At 40.4% G+C, this 19,534-nt stretch overlaps 1 protein-coding gene across 2 annotated transcripts in view; it reads right to left on the reverse strand.

Moving 5' to 3' along the window:
- The window catches only part of rx1 (retinal homeobox gene 1), a 12,685-nt gene extending 1,712 nt beyond the window's left edge, over nucleotides 1–10,973 (reverse strand). Inside the window, exons 1-6 of one of the 2 annotated variants that reach the window (XM_073936278.1) lie at nucleotides 10,725–10,973; nucleotides 9,894–10,268; nucleotides 5,583–5,726; nucleotides 4,752–5,126; nucleotides 1,110–1,360; nucleotides 1–324 (exon numbers count right to left, since the gene is read on the reverse strand). The exon at nucleotides 1–324 is cut by the window's left edge and continues 1,712 nt beyond it. In XM_073936278.1, coding sequence (XP_073792379.1) covers nucleotides 1–324; nucleotides 1,110–1,360; nucleotides 4,752–5,046 — 870 coding nt within the window. In that variant the 5' untranslated portion in view covers nucleotides 5,047–5,126; nucleotides 5,583–5,726; nucleotides 9,894–10,268; nucleotides 10,725–10,973. 2 annotated transcript variants of the gene reach the window in all.
- Nucleotides 10,974–19,534: the final 8,561 nt, after the last annotated feature.

A 19,534-nucleotide genomic window follows, 5' to 3' on the forward strand; every position in this document is an offset into this window, starting at 1 on the left:
AGGAGGGCATTGGTATGGAGGTGGCGCCATGGGCTGCATGCTTTGTGCCATGGGTTGGGGTGGGCTGAGGAAACTGTGACCGGGATAGCCCGTTTGCAGTCCTTGTGTAGGACCCATGAACCCTGGGATGCTGTGCACTGGAGTGGCACTGGATAGAGGCGAGGGCAGCCAAGGGTCGAGGGGTAGCGAGTTGTTCATGGGCCCCACGGTGGGGTGCATGGACGGGCGGTTGAAGGAGAGCATGGGGGAGTCATGGAGCTTCATGGTGCTCGCGTCTATTTTTTCCTGACGCCTCCATTTGGCTCTGCGATTCTGGAACCAAACCTGGATAAACACATACACTTGTAGATCATCAATTTTGTTATGGCAGCACAACTCAACACACTTACATCTAGGTTTCAAATAAGCTTGAAGGACTCAATTAGTTTGATCAGGTGTGTTTAAGTAAGGTTAAAGATAGGGCCTTCAAGGAACTGGGTTTTACAACTGTTCGTCTTGGCAATCTTGTGCCAATAAGATGGTGCTCCATGCTAAGATCAGCATGAATGCAGGTTAATGTTCCTTTAAATTCTTGTTCTTCCCAAAGAAGATACTTGACCTAACTCTGGCATGAAATTTTCTGTGGTCAAAGAGTATAATCATTAGAATGTGGTTCAAAAACTTAGATGAGACATTCATTCTTTGATTGGAATCTTGTATCTTATTGACCTTATTTTAAAATGCGGAAGTGCGCCTGTTTTCACGATTGTCTTAGAACTTCTGATTCAGTCGCCTATGGGAGAAATGACTAGGAATAATAAACGGCAGAAAAAGGTCAAACTACTTGCTCTACAAACAAATGTTTGCATGACTATACAGACTAAGTAGAACAATATAAGAAGAAAATATCAAATTGCAACATCAAGCAGCGTAATGAGAAGTTTTTAATGTCTAAAAATGAATGAAAGTGAATGAGACCGGAAGTCTCCAGCCAAAAAGATTCAAATGGCAGTGCCCACTCGTCGGCGGAGAATAAGGTCAATAAGGTTGTCATCTAACGGGGTCTTGAACGTGGGCTAATCGCAGCAACACACCAGAAAATGTGGCCTTATCAATGAGTTAATACACACCTGGACTCGAACTTCAGGGAGATTGACTTTCATGGCTAGCTCTTCACGACTGTAAACGTCAGGGTAGTGTGACTTCTCGAAGGCTCGCTCAAGCTCATGGAGCTGGTATGTGGTGAAGGTGGTGCGGTTGCGGCGGTGCTTTTTTTTGGGCTGCTCCCCATCGGCTGAATCCGGAGACTTGCTGTCACTCTCGATGGCTTTCCGCAGGTCCCCCAGGTCCCCATCACATTTGTTGGAGAACATGTCGGCATCTAAAACCACAAGGGATACAAATCATGACTTTTCACTTGATGTTCAGAGCATATTGCTAGACTTTGATTTCACTAGAACAACCTGGGTTAAAGGGATAGTCTCTTTTGGAGTTTAAAGGCAGTTTCTTTTTTTTGTCGGAAACAAAATAAGATATTGTGAATAATGCTGGAAACAGGTAGCATTTGACATCCATAATAGTAATAAAATATGGAAGTCAATGGCTTCCAGTTTCTACAATTCTTCAAAACATTTTTTTTTTGTAACAAGAGTGAGACGGTGTCAAAAGATAACAGCATTTTCTATCCCTTTAAGAGCCTGAATCGGGGGAACAAAGTTATTTTGAGGTTAAACAAGCAACCCTTTAATAACCAGGATTGATCCCTGTTCACCAACACGCAACCAATTACTTCATATTGCAATAAAACTAAGTATAAACAAGATGACTGATGTGATCTTGGTTATTTACAGATGGCGACTGCATGTAAACTCATTACTGATATGGTATTTCCAAAACTGAGATTCTAATCCCGTAATACTCCAGGCCAAAATCTCTTGTATTACACAGGCTTGGACTAGAGCAGTTTTATTGTCAGCAACGTTTGCCCAGGCTTTCACTGAGGGTTTCCCATCCCATAATCCAAGCAGAAACAGATGTAGTCTGTTAATTCCCCTGATGGTTTCCCCGTAGACCAGGCCCTAATCTACCTAAGGGCTTCATTTGATTCTACCCCCATGTCCTCAACATAAGGTCGGTATTTCTAGGAAAGCTTTACCTTGGTGAACAGCAGAGCCACACTGGCAGTTGCAAAGCTAATTCAATTAATTCCAGCAAAAAGCTGCTCACGAGAGTTGGATTTGTTTACTGAACCTTCTGACACACAAGATGTAGTTGACAAGTTGATGCTGTCCAGCTCTAATCGAGCTCAGTACATGTGCCGACTAAACTTAACCATAGCTGCGGTATTGTTGCTTACATGCAAATCAAATCGTGGAAGCTGTTAGCAATAGTGTTGCATAGCATTAGCTTCCTTATTCTACCTGTATAAAGTTATATAGGTGAAATATGCCACTAAACTCTCTCGGTTTGGTCTGCAAATTGGTGGATATTTTGTAAATTGATTCAAAAGTGTCAAATGTGTTAGACTGTTCTCAAGAATTACCAGTTTAAAGTCACGAATACACTCCAAGATTGACATTTTGTTAGGTCTGAAAATTGGTGGAAAGATGGAAAATGAATTCTAAATGGTAAAATGTGTTAAACAGCCACAGGAAGAAACTAATTTGCCAAAATTACCAATAAACAATCAAGCTTAGGGTGGGGAATTTTGATAAATGAATGACGAAAGATGTTTTAGTTGATCTTTGCAAACTTCTGTCTAAATTTTGTCATAGTTTTCAAGGGTTTGTTTAAAACCAGCATAAAATGTAAATAGTCTTGCAAATGCTGCAAGTTCTGTAGCAGGTAAGATAAACCAATGAAAAGGACAGAGAAGAGACCATTTATCATTATTGTGTCCTTGAGCAGGACACTTGACCACAGGGTTAAGCTTCCCAGGGTGACTGTCCTTGCAATCAGCACATGGTGTGTTCACTTTGGGAAACATATGGACCTTTCTGGCTGCCTGAATAATGTGTAAATAACTCAGGTAATAATACAATTTTGGTTAGCTAAACTACCCTACAAAGCCATCAAAGTGAGCTGTAAATCTGGTATAAAATGGGCTTCGCGACAAAGTCTCCTAGTTCAATTTTGTCCCATAACAAAGAACCGAGTCTTAATTTGCTGTAACTACAAAATATAAGCACATGTACAAAGTTTTAATAGATTTTTTTTTGTCATAGACACTGCACTTTGCCTTTGTAGGGCAGTATAGTCATTACAAGAAACAAGGCATGAAAACACCACTAACTTTGGTGACATTAAAAGGACTTAATTACCAAGCAGGAACAAGCGTTCGGGGTTAACAGAGCAAGCATCATTAACAGGCAATAGGCTGAACTCAGACAATGGTTGGGGGTCAATACTGGTTCAAGGATCAGCACACCGCCTGTCAGATTCAAGACAGCCCAACAAAAATGCTCAGACGTGCTGGCAACTCATGTCAAATGAGGACAATCGATCTCTAAGGCTCACGCCATTCAGAAAGATCTTGACCCTTCATGATAACAGACAAGTCAACTCTGGGTCATGCAAGAGATTCTCTCATCTCAGGACTGAGAAGCATGTTGGATTATGAGCACAAACGGAAAAAATGGCGCAGAATGGAAAAGTGATTAAGTTGACATGCACATTGGTGCAATCTTGTTTAAAAGTAGATTATGGAAATTCCACAAGGGGATGAGAACCAGGGATGAGCCCCCTTACCATATGATGTTCAGGTTTGAAGGGTCTTGTGAAGAAATGAAAATATGATTGCTCTATTTAAACTACCCTCAGAATATTATTACTGCCAAATAGTACATCCAAAATTGACAATGTCATTACATCCATAACAACTGGACATCCCATGCTGTCATCTGAGATACCTTACCCCTTCCTAAAAGACCAAATGATCAGAACATAATGGGTGTCTTCTTCTACCTTGGTTCCTCCGACAAGTGTTGGTGACGCATTGACTTCTCCAGCATGAAAGCGCAGCGGCCAAGCTAAATGATTGTCCTCTAGGGTGTACCCAAATTGTTCATTTTTTCCATTGCGTTAATGGAAACTACGAATGACGTGGTGGCAGAATTCATCTAGGTAACTGTGCCATTGGTTTTGTGAGTTACGTAAAGATGCGTCAGACTTTAGGTTTAGGTCTCTTAAGTTGACGCTTGATGCTAATTCCCTGGCAAGATGCCGATATTACCTCAAAATACAAGGTGACAAAATTTCTGAGATGCTATCCCGGGACATGTTTTTGTTCAATCGTCAAGATACTATTGAAATCTCAATTGTGATTATCAATATAGTTACATACCCCTTGTACATATGCAGAGTTTTTTAGAAAAATACTAGTACATTGCTGTGAAGAGATCACATGTGAACAGGCCCTTTTTAAATATTCTGTAAAACTTGGTAATTTTTTGTAACATTACCAATAACTTCACATTTTAACTTTCCAGGTGAAGTAATTCCTGTGTTTTTGCTGTTATTACTGTATAATAGTTTCAAAAATGGGGACAATACACATTTTTAGATTAACATTTTTCTTATCAAAATGGCTCTAATTGGAGACAAGATTACCATGACCCATGGAAAACAGGGACATCTTGGCAACCTACCTTAAATGTTTGTGCAGTCCCTGGATTTTAGCAACTGTGTGTTTCCATCCCAAAACGTTAGCTAAGCAATAACTTTATGCAGTGAACACAACTTACATCTCAACAAGACTTCCATGAAGGACTTACCGTGAAATGTAGGTTGCTCCGATCCATCCCTAAGGGGTGGCAGATGTCCGTAGGGTTGAACCCGTTGGTCCAGCTTTCCTGGTTCTCCAAGACTCTCCCCTCCAACTTTGTGTGCTACAGCATTGGCTCCAGGGTTGAGCAACGAATCCTGGTCCTTGTTGAAGCCCAGGATCACATCTATGCTGTGGACGCGAGTGCCCACCACTGCGCCCCCAGCTTTGACCATATCATGGAAATTACTGGGCGAAAGACAGCTGTCATCCACCATGTTCATGGTGTCCAGTGACAAATGCATTCGATTGCTGGGATAAGGCCTTCCGATTGATAAAACCAACTTGATGTCTGATGGAGGAATCCAAAACCGGCCTGTTTTACCTTGTTGGACACATCAAAAAGAGAGACTAATATCAACATGTGCGCTGGTTTATTTAATACAAGTTCTAGCTAGTAATGTTTTGGTTAAGCAAGTTCAAATGACTTTATTTCTACAGAGAAGATTCCCGCAAATCTAAAAATCGATTTGACTGCCCATAATAGCGATATAAAGATATAAAGAATTAAATATAGAAAATGTCATTAGTAAATATCACAACCTATAAAAATGCACTATACAACATCGCCATTCACCAAAAACTAGTTATCTAGGAATATAACCAATACATTTATTATTAACATATAATGTATGTTTGTTTATTATTGAACAATTTAGTCTCGAATTAAACAAAATCCATGATTTAGATTCAAATAAGAATGATGCCAAAAAAGTAGCACAGAATGTAACAGAAAGAGGAAACTTTCCCCAGGACAGAGCGAGCGTAGTATGGCACGTACCTCTGGCAGGAGATGCTCCGTTTGCTCTCCGTCTCCAATCTGACCTGCATCCACCTGTTTCTCCCTAAGCAATGGGTCACATGCGGGTGTTGAGCACGCCTCCGTCTGCTACTGTACGCTCCCGACTGACCTCCACCGCTCTCACTTTAAACATGAAAACATATACAGTCGCGCAGAAGAAGTTCTCCAGTGGATTCCGCTGGACAGACTGCTGGTGTGTGTGTGTATGTGTCTCTTCGGAAGGGAAATAATAGCTAGGGATTACAGGAGCTCATTAATTGGGACTCTTCCCCCTTAAGAATGATTGACAGACGGTTTCTGCTCAAGTAATTGCTCTAAATGGAGCTTGAATTCACCCCACAGGAGGAGGGCGACACTAATGAAGCCGTTTCTCCTTGCTCTTACAGAATTCAATTGTTTTAGAGACAAAAGGACGAACTGAAAGTTTTCACTGATGCCTGTACTGTTGAAGGAAAAGACCTTTCATTGGGAAGCTGTTGTTGGCTAATACGCGGAAATATAAAAGTTCCGATAACATTTTTTTTTTTAGAAGCATGAACAAACTACATAACAATAGTATTGAAAGAATATTGACCGTTTCAATTTCTATGCTGATTCACCTAATTCCTCCATTTTTAGATTCGTTTCTTGGTGTGTTTTGTGATAAAACGAAAAACAACATTGAAAAAGGCATGATCAAATATTACGATATACGAAACATGCGTAAATTGTGCATTGGATTAATGTGCGCATTGCTTGCCTCTCAGCTGGTCCGACAGTAAATACCCAATACTATTATGTGAGGAATAATTAGCCAAGTAATTAAAGTAAACAACATGAGCGCAGACTCATTTAACAACTCATTAAAGAGTTAACCCAGGCAAACTCACGAGTGATCGGTGCTTATTAAGAGATACAGTATGACCTCAAAACAAGATTAACTGGCTCCCGTTCACATGAACCCACGTAAATAATCGCACTGCTTCCAGAAATGTGACTGTTGTAAACTGCAGTCCATTGCTAATATCTATACAATACAGTAAACAATATAGATTTTTATACTATATATTTTTATGTCTAATATAGTTGAGTATTTTGTTAAAGAATTGATTGATAAAACATTGATCTGAGGTTATGAAATCTAACAAAGTGTTTTAGCATTTGGCGTCGTATTTGGTGCTTTTAGACTCAATCATTGGGAGAAGTCTAAATCCTTTATGGGCTAATAGAAGTTGATCACCAACACCTCAAATGAGGCTAAAGGCTCTGAAGATTTCCTCTGACCTCAATGAGGTCTTAAGATACTTTAAAGCAGCTCACTTAATGTATTTGTTTTGGGTCAGTGTTAGTAAAGCTAATGCTGCAAGGGTAAAATAATGGTCTAAAAGTTTGGTAATTATAAACCTGGTATAATGTGGTTAAATGCATCTTGTGACTTCTTGTCTTCAGAATTGGTTGGGAGACTTTGCTTTGACTTCATTCTAAACGAAAGGGGCTAAAGGCCCTAATATTCTTCAGTTGGAATTGAAGAACAAACTAAAATGATGACATTTCGAACAAAACCTGGCCAAAACAAAGTTTATTTTGAGTTTGTTTTGGCAGTTCTCTCACCAGATCAAACTTATTGGTGGAGGTGTTTTAGCGCTTTTACAATGTAGATTGTGTCAAAGCAGCTTAACGTAGAAGTTTTTGTAAATTGAAACTGTTTTAGTCCAGTTTTCAGAATTGATGTTCAGTTTAGTGTAGTTTCATTTTCACTCATGAAAGTCCAAATGTAACCCAGCGGTCCTACTGCACCCAAGCCAGTCTTAGCTGGGTTCAAACCAGCAATTCTTTGTATGGGAATCGGTCGCTGGAACCTAAGCCTAAGGAGGCTAAAGACCATGGCTTCTAGCGTCTGTCGCTAGAACACCTTTGAGGTCAGAGGAGTGAGTTATACCTGCATAGCACTTTGCTAGCTGGCCCCTGTTACACTCACCCCCCACTAAACCTCACTCCCATCCCGGACGAGCCCCCACATATAACCCACCGGCCCTACTGCACCCAAGCCCGTCTAAGCTGGGATCGAACCAGCGATTCTTTGTATGGTAGTCGGTTGCTTTAAGAAGGAGGCTAGACCATAGCCTCTAGCATCTGTCGCAAGAGCACCTTCAGAGGTCAGAGGAGAGAGGTATACCTGCATAGCACTTCGCTAGGTGGCCTTCATTACACAAACACTAAAGAGCAAATCCAACAGTGTGTAGCTTCACAAGTCCCAAACCAAGCAAGCCAGTGACGACAGTGTTGAGTAACAAACTTCACCAATTGATGAAAGTGAAGGAAAAAAAGTAACCTTGAGAGAAACCAAGTTCAGATGGGCTGACCATTTCTTCTCGAGGCTGGAGAATGCTGGACGTCCATCTTAAAGAAGCTGCAGGTCTAGTTTAAACCTAAACACGCACCCAAGCCCTAGAGTGTCCACTTTTGCTGATCTTCAAATCGCGTGTACAGAATCTATACAGAAACAGCATCTATTTATCAACATGGAGCGCATCTGACAGTCACGCACCGCTACATGATCTGACTGATTTGAGGATTGTAACGTGCCTGTAATGAAAAGGATGGTAATCCCAACGTTTTTAGATTTATTTCAAACTGTTGTCGCTTCGCGACAAAGTCTCCTAGTTCAATTTTGTCCCATAACAAAGAACCGAGTCTTAATTTGCTGTAACTACAAAATATAAGCACATGTACAAAGTTTTAATAGATTTTTTTTTGTCATAGACACTGCACTTTGCCTTTGTAGGGCAGTATAGTCATTACAAGAAACAAGGCATGAAAACACCACTAACTTTGGTGACATTAAAAGGACTTAATTACCAAGCAGGAACAAGCGTTCGGGGTTAACAGAGCAAGCATCATTAACAGGCAATAGGCTGAACTCAGACAATGGTTGGGGGTCAATACTGGTTCAAGGATCAGCACACCGCCTGTCAGATTCAAGACAGCCCAACAAAAATGCTCAGACGTGCTGGCAACTCATGTCAAATGAGGACAATCGATCTCTAAGGCTCACGCCATTCAGAAAGATCTTGACCCTTCATGATAACAGACAAGTCAACTCTGGGTCATGCAAGAGATTCTCTCATCTCAGGACTGAGAAGCATGTTGGATTATGAGCACAAACGGAAAAAATGGCGCAGAATGGAAAAGTGATTAAGTTGACATGCACATTGGTGCAATCTTGTTTAAAAGTAGATTATGGAAATTCCACAAGGGGATGAGAACCAGGGATGAGCCCCCTTACCATATGATGTTCAGGTTTGAAGGGTCTTGTGAAGAAATGAAAATATGATTGCTCTATTTAAACTACCCTCAGAATATTATTACTGCCAAATAGTACATCCAAAATTGACAATGTCATTACATCCATAACAACTGGACATCCCATGCTGTCATCTGAGATACCTTACCCCTTCCTAAAAGACCAAATGATCAGAACATAATGGGTGTCTTCTTCTACCTTGGTTCCTCCGACAAGTGTTGGTGACGCATTGACTTCTCCAGCATGAAAGCGCAGCGGCCAAGCTAAATGATTGTCCTCTAGGGTGTACCCAAATTGTTCATTTTTTCCATTGCGTTAATGGAAACTACGAATGACGTGGTGGCAGAATTCATCTAGGTAACTGTGCCATTGGTTTTGTGAGTTACGTAAAGATGCGTCAGACTTTAGGTTTAGGTCTCTTAAGTTGACGCTTGATGCTAATTCCCTGGCAAGATGCCGATATTACCTCAAAATACAAGGTGACAAAATTTCTGAGATGCTATCCCGGGACATGTTTTTGTTCAATCGTCAAGATACTATTGAAATCTCAATTGTGATTATCAATATAGTTACATACCCCTTGTACATATGCAGAGTTTTTTAGAAAAATACTAGTACATTGCTGTGAAGAGATCACATGTGAACAGGCCCTTTTTAAATATTCTGTAAAACTTGGTAATTTTTTGTAACATTACCAATAACTTCACATTTTAACTTTCCAGGTGAAGTAATTCCTGTGTTTTTGCTGTTATTACTGTATAATAGTTTCAAAAATGGGGACAATACACATTTTTAGATTAACATTTTTCTTATCAAAATGGCTCTAATTGGAGACAAGATTACCATGACCCATGGAAAACAGGGACATCTTGGCAACCTACCTTAAATGTTTGTGCAGTCCCTGGATTTTAGCAACTGTGTGTTTCCATCCCAAAACGTTAGCTAAGCAATAACTTTATGCAGTGAACACAACTTACATCTCAACAAGACTTCCATGAAGGACTTACCGTGAAATGTAGGTTGCTCCGATCCATCCCTAAGGGGTGGCAGATGTCCGTAGGGTTGAACCCGTTGGTCCAGCTTTCCTGGTTCTCCAAGACTCTCCCCTCCAACTTTGTGTGCTACAGCATTGGCTCCAGGGTTGAGCAACGAATCCTGGTCCTTGTTGAAGCCCAGGATCACATCTATGCTGTGGACGCGAGTGCCCACCACTGCGCCCCCAGCTTTGACCATATCATGGAAATTACTGGGCGAAAGACAGCTGTCATCCACCATGTTCATGGTGTCCAGTGACAAATGCATTCGATTGCTGGGATAAGGCCTTCCGATTGATAAAACCAACTTGATGTCTGATGGAGGAATCCAAAACCGGCCTGTTTTACCTTGTTGGACACATCAAAAAGAGAGACTAATATCAACATGTGCGCTGGTTTATTTAATACAAGTTCTAGCTAGTAATGTTTTGGTTAAGCAAGTTCAAATGACTTTATTTCTACAGAGAAGATTCCCGCAAATCTAAAAATCGATTTGACTGCCCATAATAGCGATATAAAGATATAAAGAATTAAATATAGAAAATGTCATTAGTAAATATCACAACCTATAAAAATGCACTATACAACATCGCCATTCACCAAAAACTAGTTATCTAGGAATATAACCAATACATTTATTATTAACATATAATGTATGTTTGTTTATTATTGAACAATTTAGTCTCGAATTAAACAAAATCCATGATTTAGATTCAAATAAGAATGATGCCAAAAAAGTAGCACAGAATGTAACAGAAAGAGGAAACTTTCCCCAGGACAGAGCGAGCGTAGTATGGCACGTACCTCTGGCAGGAGATGCTCCGTTTGCTCTCCGTCTCCAATCTGACCTGCATCCACCTGTTTCTCCCTAAGCAATGGGTCACATGCGGGTGTTGAGCACGCCTCCGTCTGCTACTGTACGCTCCCGACTGACCTCCACCGCTCTCACTTTAAACATGAAAACATATACAGTCGCGCAGAAGAAGTTCTCCAGTGGATTCCGCTGGACAGACTGCTGGTGTGTGTGTGTATGTGTCTCTTCGGAAGGGAAATAATAGCTAGGGATTACAGGAGCTCATTAATTGGGACTCTTCCCCCTTAAGAATGATTGACAGACGGTTTCTGCTCAAGTAATTGCTCTAAATGGAGCTTGAATTCACCCCACAGGAGGAGGGCGACACTAATGAAGCCGTTTCTCCTTGCTCTTACAGAATTCAATTGTTTTAGAGACAAAAGGACGAACTGAAAGTTTTCACTGATGCCTGTACTGTTGAAGGAAAAGACCTTTCATTGGGAAGCTGTTGTTGGCTAATACGCGGAAATATAAAAGTTCCGATAACATTTTTTTTTTTAGAAGCATGAACAAACTACATAACAATAGTATTGAAAGAATATTGACCGTTTCAATTTCTATGCTGATTCACCTAATTCCTCCATTTTTAGATTCGTTTCTTGGTGTGTTTTGTGATAAAACGAAAAACAACATTGAAAAAGGCATGATCAAATATTACGATATACGAAACATGCGTAAATTGTGCATTGGATTAATGTGCGCATTGCTTGCCTCTCAGCTGGTCCGACAGTAAATACCCAATACTATTATGTGAGGAATAATTAGCCAAGTAATTAAAGTAAACAACATGAGCGCAGACTCATTTAACAACTCATTAAAGAGTTAACCCAGGCAAACTCACGAGTGATCGGTGCTTATTAAGAGATACAGTATGACCTCAAAACAAGATTAACTGGCTCCCGTTCACATGAACCCACGTAAATAATCGCACTGCTTCCAGAAATGTGACTGTTGTAAACTGCAGTCCATTGCTAATATCTATACAATACAGTAAACAATATAGATTTTTATACTATATATTTTTATGTCTAATATAGTTGAGTATTTTGTTAAAGAATTGATTGATAAAACATTGATCTGAGGTTATGAAATCTAACAAAGTGTTTTAGCATTTGGCGTCGTATTTGGTGCTTTTAGACTCAATCATTGGGAGAAGTCTAAATCCTTTATGGGCTAATAGAAGTTGATCACCAACACCTCAAATGAGGCTAAAGGCTCTGAAGATTTCCTCTGACCTCAATGAGGTCTTAAGATACTTTAAAGCAGCTCACTTAATGTATTTGTTTTGGGTCAGTGTTAGTAAAGCTAATGCTGCAAGGGTAAAATAATGGTCTAAAAGTTTGGTAATTATAAACCTGGTATAATGTGGTTAAATGCATCTTGTGACTTCTTGTCTTCAGAATTGGTTGGGAGACTTTGCTTTGACTTCATTCTAAACGAAAGGGGCTAAAGGCCCTAATATTCTTCAGTTGGAATTGAAGAACAAACTAAAATGATGACATTTCGAACAAAACCTGGCCAAAACAAAGTTTATTTTGAGTTTGTTTTGGCAGTTCTCTCACCAGATCAAACTTATTGGTGGAGGTGTTTTAGCGCTTTTACAATGTAGATTGTGTCAAAGCAGCTTAACGTAGAAGTTTTTGTAAATTGAAACTGTTTTAGTCCAGTTTTCAGAATTGATGTTCAGTTTAGTGTAGTTTCATTTTCACTCATGAAAGTCCAAATGTAACCCAGCGGTCCTACTGCACCCAAGCCAGTCTTAGCTGGGTTCAAACCAGCAATTCTTTGTATGGGAATCGGTCGCTGGAACCTAAGCCTAAGGAGGCTAAAGACCATGGCTTCTAGCGTCTGTCGCTAGAACACCTTTGAGGTCAGAGGAGTGAGTTATACCTGCATAGCACTTTGCTAGCTGGCCCCTGTTACACTCACCCCCCACTAAACCTCACTCCCATCCCGGACGAGCCCCCACATATAACCCACCGGCCCTACTGCACCCAAGCCCGTCTAAGCTGGGATCGAACCAGCGATTCTTTGTATGGTAGTCGGTTGCTTTAAGAAGGAGGCTAGACCATAGCCTCTAGCATCTGTCGCAAGAGCACCTTCAGAGGTCAGAGGAGAGAGGTATACCTGCATAGCACTTCGCTAGGTGGCCTTCATTACACAAACACTAAAGAGCAAATCCAACAGTGTGTAGCTTCACAAGTCCCAAACCAAGCAAGCCAGTGACGACAGTGTTGAGTAACAAACTTCACCAATTGATGAAAGTGAAGGAAAAAAAGTAACCTTGAGAGAAACCAAGTTCAGATGGGCTGACCATTTCTTCTCGAGGCTGGAGAATGCTGGACGTCCATCTTAAAGAAGCTGCAGGTCTAGTTTAAACCTAAACACGCACCCAAGCCCTAGAGTGTCCACTTTTGCTGATCTTCAAATCGCGTGTACAGAATCTATACAGAAACAGCATCTATTTATCAACATGGAGCGCATCTGACAGTCACGCACCGCTACATGATCTGACTGATTTGAGGATTGTAACGTGCCTGTAATGAAAAGGATGGTAATCCCAACGTTTTTAGATTTATTTCAAACTGTTTTGAAGCCTAAATAAAATTCAGATTTAACAGCAAGTGGCGCCCCCTGGTGGTTTGGCAATACTATGCATATAGGGAGTATTGGCTCTTTCATGATGTTTATTGCCACCTTTCATCGAAAGATTAAAAATACGGGAGAAATATGGAAAAACACCTTAACAGAATGATAGCAGGATAGAATGGGAAAATATGGGAAAATCCCAGGGAAAAAAATGGGAGGGTGGACAGGTATGTCCTAAATACATCTGAGCAACCTATGGTCCATGGTGATTATTAATTTACTTGGTGTGTTCTGGCACTCTGTCATGTGTTATCAAATCATATCTCATATCCATGGAGGTCGGACAGGAGAACAACATCCAAAACAACATCAAGTTAGCAACATGATAAACTGAAGAGTCGAGAAGCAGAGCTGGTACGGATGCATCCAAACCTGTATGATCACTCATGGAGAGATTTTAAAGACTCGGACAAGAAGCATCGACACGTTATGTGAGGTCTTTTAAAATTTGAAACGTTGTGTGGCAAGGGGGCAGGACAGAAAGCCATGGGAACAAAACAAGGCCGGAGCTTGAGTGAGAGTTCTGCGGAGGAGCTCTGGATTATAAGAGGAGTGACGACAGAATTACGAGGCTGTTTAAAATTATTACATTGGTGCCGTAAACTGGGAAGGAAGGAGTCACCCCGTTTACCGGACACAAAGACCTGCTACCGTCCACCAAGATGAGGAGGCCAGGAGACACAGGACTTACTGTCGTAGAAAGAGTCAGGGAAAGTCCCCAGATCTGCCGACTGCCACGTAGGAGCAGAGAGTGAAAGGAACGGGGGGCTCACAGCTGGGTAGCCAGATTCAAGAGAAGCCATCACCTGCCAGCCAGAGGTGGGGCAGCGTGGAAGGACATTCACTGAGGAGCTTTCAGTGCTGTGGTCGGGCCCGCGAATGAGGGTCTCTCAACTGGTGGAGGACCAAAATGCAGCATGTGTTGAGAACCGAGCCCAAAATCGGCCTATTTCTTATAGGTCTGGGGGATGCTGTAGCGCCTGTCGTAATTCGACTTCTTATCAGTTAGAAATGATCAGACCGGAGGTTTTGAATATCAGAAAATAGACTTTATTCTCCATAATAAAGCCGAGAAAGAGCAGAGCAGCCCTCATAGCATTCTCCTCCTCTTTCTCTTACTCTTTCTAAAGTCTCCCCTGCTCCTTCTAAAGTCTCTGTGTTTTCCACAATCTTTATGCAGGTTATTTTCCACACCCCTAGGTGTCTTGTTTTAACTCTTGACCATATTTTAATAGGTTTCTAGTCTAAGGGGTCCTGCTATTCTTGGCTCTCAGCCCACTAGCTCATGTCAGCAGAGATGTTACAGGTCTATGTCAGCAAAGTATAGATGCAACTTATGCAAAGGAACTAAGTGTTTACATACATTGTCATGATAGGATGATAACTTGATAATATGTTACTCATTCTAACTTCTGACACATATAGCTTCATACAAGTATTTAACATATATCATCAGTGCTTTACATGTTCAGTTATTCTACACAATCATTCTTCAGCATAGCTTTCTCCTAGTGTTGCTCCTGTGCAGACATACTCATCTTACACAGACACATCACTGTATTTTTAACACACGCTGGCATGTTTGCTGCAAACACTCCATACATCATGAGAAGAGAAAATTAACTGCTTTACACTTAGAAAATACTTCACACAGAGAGAATAAAATCTTCTTCACGCCCAATTTCTGCGAAGAGCAGCCGTCTGTTTGTTTTATTTCGACGGCAGTCTCCATGAGAAGCTCCTGTCTTTCAGTTTGTTTGTTTGTTTTTTCTTTAATAAATTATTTAAATTTCAACGGTTTTCCGTCTCGCCAAGAGGCCATTTAAAATCATTACGCATTGTATTTGCACTTAGCTTAGAACACAGTTTGAAGTATATGAGGGACCCAAAGTTGTATATGGCAACTAAAAGCATGAATATATTCAAATGTGTAGCGGTATAAAATGAGCTGGCTCAAATTAGCCCAGAAAATAGCCTATTTTAAATCATAATAATTTTTAATGTAAAAAATGATAACATTTTGTGTTTGAGGAACTAGTTGAAACTCTGCAAAAATTGTACAATGCTGGTGGCAAAAACAATACAATAGACGTCATATGGCTGGCTTTAACCATATGTTTGTGTACGTCCTGCCAGAAAGAGTCAACGAGCTAATGAGAAGCTGGAGATAAAAACTACCTGGAAATCTCGGAGTTTCACTGAAGAGACCAGACAGCTGCTTTTCACGTGCACGAGATCCCTGTTGGCTCACAAGGCGTGTAAGGATGATTGGGTGTTCCTAGAGAGGAGTGGGAACGAAGGTATGATCACATTAGTGTCTGGAGCAGATGGAGAAGGTCGGAGATAGAAAATACATGGAAATCTTGCAGTTACACAGAAGAGACTAGACTGCTGCTCGCATGCATGAGACAGGGCTCGAAATTAACCTTTTTGCTTGGTAGCACCGGTGCTCCTAACTTTAAAAAATTAGGCGCATCAGCCAAAATTTAGTCGCACCCACCAATTATGAGCACCGTTACTACAGGTTTTATATAAACATATTGGTTGTATTTGAAATCAACACTAATCAAACTAACAAGCAAAAAAATATATATAACAATATATGCGTGCGTGAGGAAAATATGTCTCAACAAAATCCCGTCATCACAAGTAAATAAATTTTTATAACATAACTGAGTGACCAAAGCATACACGGAGCACTCACCGGCCCTGCACGCACTGCTTGAATTAACGTGTTAACGGTATAACTAGTAAGAGGTGTCATTATTTGTAACTGTAGATGCCATGGTTTCTAAAACAAAATCTGTCAAGTGTTATGTTATCTTCATTCTCATCTTCAGCGCTTTACAGTTTTTCGCGGTAGTAGCTCTCTCTGTCATCCCAAGCCAGAAGGCGCTGAGTGATTGACAGCTGATATCAACCAATCATTCGCGTTCAGTGCTAGAACAGTGGTGGGCCAATAAGAAGAGTGCGAAGGCAGGGCAAGCATTACGGACTTGGATTTGTTTACTGCAGCAAGTTGACATGACAACTGTTTTAAACCATTCCCGAGCGCTGCGTTTCATGTTCCAAGTGCAGACAAAGAGCTTAGAGATGCATTCTGCGTAAATGTCTCCCGAATCCTGAATGTGCTGAACATTTTGCAGTAAAAATTGGTCGCACACTACAATTTTAAACACTCGCAGAAATGCTCCCAAATATATTTCAAGGTCGCATAGATAAAATTTCGGGCGCATATGCGACCAAAATGGTCGCAATTTCGAGCCCTGATGAGATCTCCGTTGGCTCAGAGGAATGGAAATGCCAACACAATCTCACGGCAATTCGTAACTTTTTCATTCAGTGGCTAATTCGTACGATCTAATTCGTACATTTTAGTACAATTTGCGTATCCCCCAATGACGGTTGGGTTTAGGGGTGGGGTTAGGTGCCACGCCTCCTTTTTAAAATCGTACATTTTCTTACGACTGAACTCCAATTCGTACGAATTAGCCTCTAAACTGCCAAAACGTAAAATACTTAAGTTTTCTCGTGAGATCAGGCTGGAAATGCTGGAATTTAAATGTATGCAATAATCACTTGGGAAGTCTTGAAGCAAAACCAGTAGAAAGCAATTGATCCAGAACTAAGAGAGGCATCTCCTTGTCAAGAAACCTCTTGTTTTGATGTCAGATGGCACTGGCCAAAAGACACACTGACAAAATTAGCGATTGGAGCACATGGAGAAGGTCAGAGATAAAAAATACCTGGAAATCTTTGAGTTTCACAGTAGAGACTGCTACTGACATGTATTAGACTTCTGTTGGCTCATGAGACCCTGAAGTGGAATGGGAATGTGTGTCAAATTCAAATGTGAATATTAAATAACCTTTGTGGACTGCTAGTTTCAGTTGATCAAGAAAAATGGTTTGTTCATCCAATGGAAAATGTGTCTCCTTGTCAACAAATTTGGTTTGGTTTTTTTAAGGTTTGTTGTCACGACACTGCATTTAAGACAATTAGGGAAGGAGGCTTTCTTGGTTTGATGTTAGATGGGATTGGCCAAAAGACACTGATCAAATTAGTGAGCCGAGTTAATGGAGAAGTTTGAAGATAGAACACAGTTAATAAAAAAAAGTTTTCTGAGAAACCCAAATAATGAAAATTAAATATTTGAATGTCTAAAAAAAAAAGCCAGACGAACAAAAAGATTATTTGAGATTCATTTGAGGCAAGTTGGTGTCTGTGTGTGGTTTCATTATAATAACAGAAGCAGCACAAAGAAAACTTTCACTGGCACAAACAAGACTATCTGAGGTCAATTTGGAGGAGTTGAAGGGACTGAGAGTTCTTGAATGACCTCTAAATATAATTTTTTTAATATCTGAAAAACAAAGGCAGCGCAAACTTTGTTCATGACACAAATATTTAAGACTATTTAACCAATGTTTGGAGTTGGGTGGGGGCCAACTTCATGCTACTTCCTCGCCAACAAATTAAGTTCTCGGTTTGATGTTAGATGAGATTGGCCAATAGACGGTGATCAATTCAGCTATCAGAGCTAATGGAGACGGTCTAAGAGAACAAAAAAATACCTGGAAAGCTTGGCGTTTCACTGTAGAGACCAGACAGCTGCTTCTCACGTGCTTAAGATCCCCAATGGCTCACGAGGCATTTAAAGACGACTGGATTTCCTAGAAAAGAATGAGAGTCTATGCTCTCCTCAATCCTCCTACTTATTGTCACCTAGCTTCCCGTACAGTTTCTGACATCAGAGGCAATGCAGAAGCTAACCAAACATGAACAGGATAAGGACACGACACTCGACTAAGTTCTCCAAAGTAAAACAAAACTGGGTTGCACTTTATATTCATTCATTCATTTTCTTTTGGCTCAGTCCCTTTATTAATCTAGGGTAGCCACAGCGGAATGAACTGTCAATTATCCAGCATTTTTTTTATGCAGCCTTCCAGCTGCAACCTATCACTGGGAAACACCCATACACTTCTATTCACACTAGGGCTGTGCAATTAATTGCAAAAGAAATAAATAAATAATCGCAACTTCAGCACACGCAATTTCTAAATCGCAAAAGGCGGCAATTTTTATCTATTAATTTATTTTGAATCTTTTTCAGAATATGTTCTTGTGCGCATGATTTTAATAGGTTAACCAATCAGAGCTGACGCAGCGCACCAGGCAATTACAGCCGAGTAGGAGAAAGATGTTACCCAGCTCACTCTGCGCATGACGAAGTTGAGTGGGAGAACCGAATAGGCGAGCAGGAGGAAAGAACATAAAATATGGAGGCAGGTCAAAATAAAAATGATTTAGTGCCAAAGAGAAATTCAACAGCAGTCATTTAGGAGTATTTTGGATTCAGGAGAGACTCGAGAGAGGATTTGTCACAGAGCAATTTGCAAGACTTGTGAAATGATTATTCCAACAAAACGGAGCAATACTTCAAATCTAACACTTAAAACAGCGTTATAAAAAAACTGCATGATCAATGTATGTCGACATAGTCCATCGAAACAAAACAAAAGCACATATTAAAGCCAGCCCGAACAGACTAAACTAGTATTCATCGTTCAAGCATTTGCAAGCCCCGTGCCTTATGGGAAAGGGTCAAAACGACACAAAGAATAGTTTTACGCAATAGTTTTTTTATGCACTTCTTGTGCACTGAATGCATTTAGAATTTATGTAGTTTGTTTGAAAATGCAAAAACAGTTGCCCAAATCTAAGTGTAAGTACATAGCAGTTAATTACAGGTATTACAGGACTTTTCTGGGAGAAATAACAAAATGGAAGGGTGGTGGGAGATGGGTCTGAAATACAGGAGACTCCCGGGAAAAATGGGAGTGTTGGCAGGTATGAGTTAAGGCCACTTAAATGTATAGTTCATCTCAAAATTTCAATTTACTTCCCATTTACTCATCATCAAGTGGTTCCAAACTTTTATCCGTTTCTTTAATCTACTGAACACCAAAGTAGATATTTTAAAGAACGTTAAAAATCTGAAACCACTGACTTCCATAGATGGAAAAACAAACATTATAGTAGTCAATGGCAACAAGTTTCCAACATTTTTTAAAAATACTTTTTAAACAAGTCTCCTCAAGGATGAGTA

Source organism: Danio rerio, chromosome 22, assembly GCF_049306965.1.
Source record: "Danio rerio strain Tuebingen ecotype United States chromosome 22, GRCz12tu, whole genome shotgun sequence".
Classification (NCBI taxonomy): Eukaryota; Metazoa; Chordata; class Actinopteri; order Cypriniformes; family Danionidae; genus Danio; species Danio rerio.